General features: G+C 44.7%; 1 protein-coding gene across 1 annotated transcript; it reads right to left on the minus strand.

Moving 5' to 3' along the window:
* Window positions 1-292: 292 nt before the first annotated feature.
* LOC136471952 (protein CYSTEINE-RICH TRANSMEMBRANE MODULE 9-like) lies at window positions 293-1,204 on the minus strand. The gene is made up of 2 exons (XM_066469702.1): window positions 678-1,204; window positions 293-508 (listed from the first exon to the last, which is right to left on the minus strand). The coding sequence occupies exons 1-2, from the start codon at window positions 863-865 to the stop codon at window positions 463-465; spliced, it is 234 nt and encodes a 77-aa protein (XP_066325799.1). The 5' UTR covers window positions 866-1,204; the 3' UTR covers window positions 293-462.
* Window positions 1,205-4,388: the final 3,184 nt, after the last annotated feature.

Consider the following 4,388-nt stretch of genomic DNA (forward strand, 5'->3'; position numbering starts at 1 on the left):
AGTATTCCACTGCTGGATGAATCTACCCTAGCTAAATTTCATACCAAACACATCATGTGAAAATGGGTCTAAATTAGCCCAACTTGGTTCAACCGTGAAACCAAATGCACCCTTAGAGATGCATGTTTGAACTTGAACACATGTAATTTGACGGAAGCTTAACACACAAGAACACATGTACAACTGTATATAATTCAGCAGTGGTACGGTATGGAGGTGGAATAACGTGTAGAACTAATAGGCATGTACGGGCCGGAAACGTCATCAATGATATAGTCATAGAGAAAATGAATGGATCAACAACTGCTGAACATGATATATATAGATACACACACAATAACAATACAATGCAACCGCACCAGAAAGGACTGCATGACCATTAACAACAACTAATAAACCAATTAACACAAGATACACAAGATGTCGTCAATGATCATAGCAGGGGTTTCCTCGATCGTGTACTCAGAAGCACATGTCGAGGACGCAGCAGCAGCAGATGGCGGCGCAGCTGTGATGGGGACAGCCATGAAACAAACAAACAGGCAAGGTGATCAGAGAACGCATCACATCTGGAGGATGCTGTTAATTAGTAGGCTAGCATAGCATGCAAATACGTATTCACGCCTAGGCACATGCTAGAACATTACAGTCTATAGTAGCTAATTAAGCAAACTCACCATCCTTTCCAGAAACCGTCGCCGCCGCGGCTGGTGGTGGTCTGCTGCAGCTGCGGCTGCTGGCCGTAGTGCGCGCCGCCGTCCTGGGTCGGCGGGTATGCTGGTGGTGGCGCGACATATGCCGGCGGCAGGGGCGCGCCGTAGGCCTGCTGCTGGCCCGGCGGCGGGTAGCCTGCTTGGTAGCTCATGATCGATCGATCGATCAGCTGCAAATTAAAACGGCGACAAGCTAGCTAGCGCTGTTGTCCTCTGTGGTCAGCTGCAAACTGTGGGTGGATGGATGGACGATGATGATGGTAATCCTCCATTCGTTCCTATATATACAGATAGAACAGGCCAGCGGGCGGGCACGCGGTATCCATCGTCACCGGTTGCTTAGACGCGTCCTCGCCTTGTCTCGATGATTGATTAGTTGTTGATTACCCAAAAAGAAGGGTCCTGATCGAGAGACGGCACGTCTAGTAGTCGGCTGCTTTGTTGCCTATCGTTTAGACGAGCCTTTTCAATCACATCTTTTTGTTGTTATTATTAGAAAAGCGAATCTTCATTTTTCAATCACGTTTTGTCGTCCAGGCTACTGGCTACCGTACCACGACATCTGTTGCCATGAACGTTCCTCATACGTGCTGATCTGCGGAAGCCATGTGGAGCGACCAGAGCGCGCTCTCAGCAGGAGTTGCCTGGACGGCACGCCTCTCCGCTGACCAGCGCGCCGTAAGGCGTGGTCGGTGGTTGTGGTTCAACTGTACGCCAGGCGTGGTCGGTGGTTGAGGTTCAACTTTAAATATGTATTGACATTATCGTAAATTAATATATAAAATTATCATAAATGAAGGTGGCTACATAATAATTTATTTTGTAGCTGGCTGCTGAATATTTACGATAATGTCAATATATATTTACGATAGTTGGGTTACTATAACACATGGGGATATTTATCATAACGTTATAGTAAACCACTTAGTAAGGAGTTACTATAATCTCGTAAATTAACATAGTAATTATCGTAACTCAAAGTGACTACAAAATAAGTTATTTTGTAGCCAGCTACATGATTATATATATATATATATATATATATATATATATATATATATATATATATATATATATATATATATATATATATATGATAGGGGGCTCCTTCTAACGAGAAGCGAACTCGGAACTCAAAATTCGAATTTTAGAATTCTCGAGTTACTATTTATAGCACTATTCAAATTCAGATTTACTATTCAAATTCACGTTTACTATTCAAATTCGGGATATGAACAGTGCCCGAGCACTCACCGGGAGTGGCTCAAGCACTTCACTATTCAAGGCAAGTGTCGCTTTCACGCTCAAATATTTTATACACGCTGGATGAGCGAGCGCTCAATTAGTGAATATAAATATTGATATGTCGCTTTCGCGATTAGCTAATCTGGTGCTTAGTGAATATGCTTATGCGGATTATTTCTAAGGATCTTCTGCAGGCTAGCGAGACCAACAATTCAGCCGGTCATGCGTACTATGCTTGTGACAGTCCTACTCGGTACTCACCGTATGCATCACTAACTCGCTTCAGAACTAGACTAACCCGGTCTACTCCCTTGCTATCCCCAACCACGAACACACAGGACTCAGACTCTATCGTCTCCCCAAGCAGTTCCACCCAAGGGAAACACTTCTCTGCGCACACAGGGTTCTCTACAAATGCCGCTATCTGGGCTAACACGAGAATAACACACGCAGAGGTTTCTCCTCTAGGGTCCCTAGCATAGCGACGTCGACCCATATGAACGAGCTTAAAGGAAGGCAGGGATTCAAACGGAAAAGCTTAATTCATTTCCACAGAGCAAGCTTACATACGGCTTTCCCTTTCGGGAAACCCCAAGCACTTAGCACAAACCTTAGGGATTACCTTACAAGCGCAGGATGATCACGGGGACCTCCTTTATTCTCTAATTTATAAGGTGGAGTGATACAACGGTAGTGGGTGATTACTACTAATGGTGGATTGATTCTCAGAGTGCTTCTGAGATCATATGTTCATGGTGTATGTGTGTGGGTGGAGAGTTGGTGGAGTGGGTGGTGGATGTGTCTGAGGCTTCTATGTTTCTTCAATGATGGTCTGGTGTGGTGGTATTCTTCGATGATTAATGAATGCGCCCGGCGTCCCCCTTTATAACACTGAGGGAGCGTCCTTCATTCTTATCGTCTGAAGGAGCGAGCCTTATCTTCTGACGTTCCTTCGAGGTAAAGTCTTCAATTATTTGATTGAGAAGCCTTCGTGCTTAAGGAAGCGGCCGACGTCTTCAATTCCTTTACTGTTGCCTGGACAGCTGGACAGAGAATAATTGTCCTAGCTACAGTAGGCTACAGTAGAGTGACTATATATTCCTTTTGCGCTGTCCTCCATCGCGCACAGATAGTATCCTTCTGGATATATTCTTTGGTTCTTCGATGCTTTCTTCGATGATGGTCTGGTATTCGATCATGAATGAATGCGCCCGGCGTCCCCCTTTATAACATTGAGGGAGCGTCCTTCACGCTTATCTTTTGGAGTTCCTTCGAGGTGAAGTCTTCGTCTGAGGTGCCTTCATGATTAAGGAAGCGTCTGGCGTCTTCAATTATCTCTTCGTACTGTTGCCTGGACAGCTGGACGAAGAATAATTGTCCTGGCTACAGTAGAGTGACTGTATATTCCTTTTGCGCTGTCCTCCATCACGCACAGATAGTATCCTTCTGGATATATTCTTATATTCTTTGGTATGGTCTTCTGCTTTGATACCAATATGTAGGGGGGCTCCTAATGAGAAGCGAACTCGGAACTCAAAATTCAAATTTTAGAATTCCCGAGTTACTATTCATAGCACTATTCAAATTCAGATTTACTATTCAAATTTGCGTTTACTATACAAATTCGGGATATGAACAGTGCCCGAGCACTCACCGGGAGTGGCTCAACCACTTCACTATTCAAGGCAAGCGTCGCTTTCACGCTCAAATATTTTATGCACGCTGGATGAGCAAGCGCTCAATTAGTGAATATAAATACTGATATGTCGCTTTCACGATTAGCTAATCTGGTGCTTAGTGAATATGCTTATGCGGATTATTTCTAAGGATCTTCTGCAGGCTAGCGAGACCAACAATTCAGCCGGTCGTGCGTACTATGCTTGTGACAGTCCTACTCGGTACTCACCGTATGCATCACTAACTCATTTCAGAACTAGACTAACTCGGTCTACTCCCTTGCTATCCCCAGCCACGAACACACAGGACTCAGACTCTATCGTCTCCCTAGGCAGTTCCACCCAAGGGGAACACTTCTCTGTGCACATAGGGTTCTCTACAAATACTGCTATCTGGGCTAACACGAGAACAACACACGTAGAGGTTTCTCCTCTAGGGTCCCTAGCATAGAGATGTCGCTCCATATGAACGAGCTTAAAGGAAGGCAGGGATTCAAACGGAAAAGCTTAATTCATTTCCACAGAGCAAGCTTACATACGGCTTTCCCTTTTGGGAAACCCCAAGCACTTAGCACAAACCTTAGGGATTACCTTACAAGCGCAGGATGATCACGGGAACCTTCTTTATTCTCTAATTTACAAGGTGGAGTGATACAACGGTAGTGGGTGATTACTACTAATGGTGGATTGATTCTCAGAGTGCTTCTGAGATCATATGTTCATGGTGTATGTGTGTGGGTGGAGAGTTGGTGGA

The sequence above is a fragment of the Miscanthus floridulus genome, chromosome 8 (assembly GCF_019320115.1).
Source record: "Miscanthus floridulus cultivar M001 chromosome 8, ASM1932011v1, whole genome shotgun sequence".
Taxonomy (NCBI): Eukaryota; Viridiplantae; Streptophyta; class Magnoliopsida; order Poales; family Poaceae; genus Miscanthus; species Miscanthus floridulus.

Bases quoted from the DNA above. Each gene is read 5' to 3' on its own strand.
- LOC136471952 (XM_066469702.1), bottom strand. From the start codon at position 865: ATGAGCTACCAAGCAGGCTACCCGCCGCCGGGCCAGCAGCAGGCCTAC. The intron at 509-677 runs GTGAGTTTGCTT...TCCCCATCACAG, and splicing joins GACGGTTTCTGGAAAGGATG to CTGCGCCGCCATCTGCTGCT.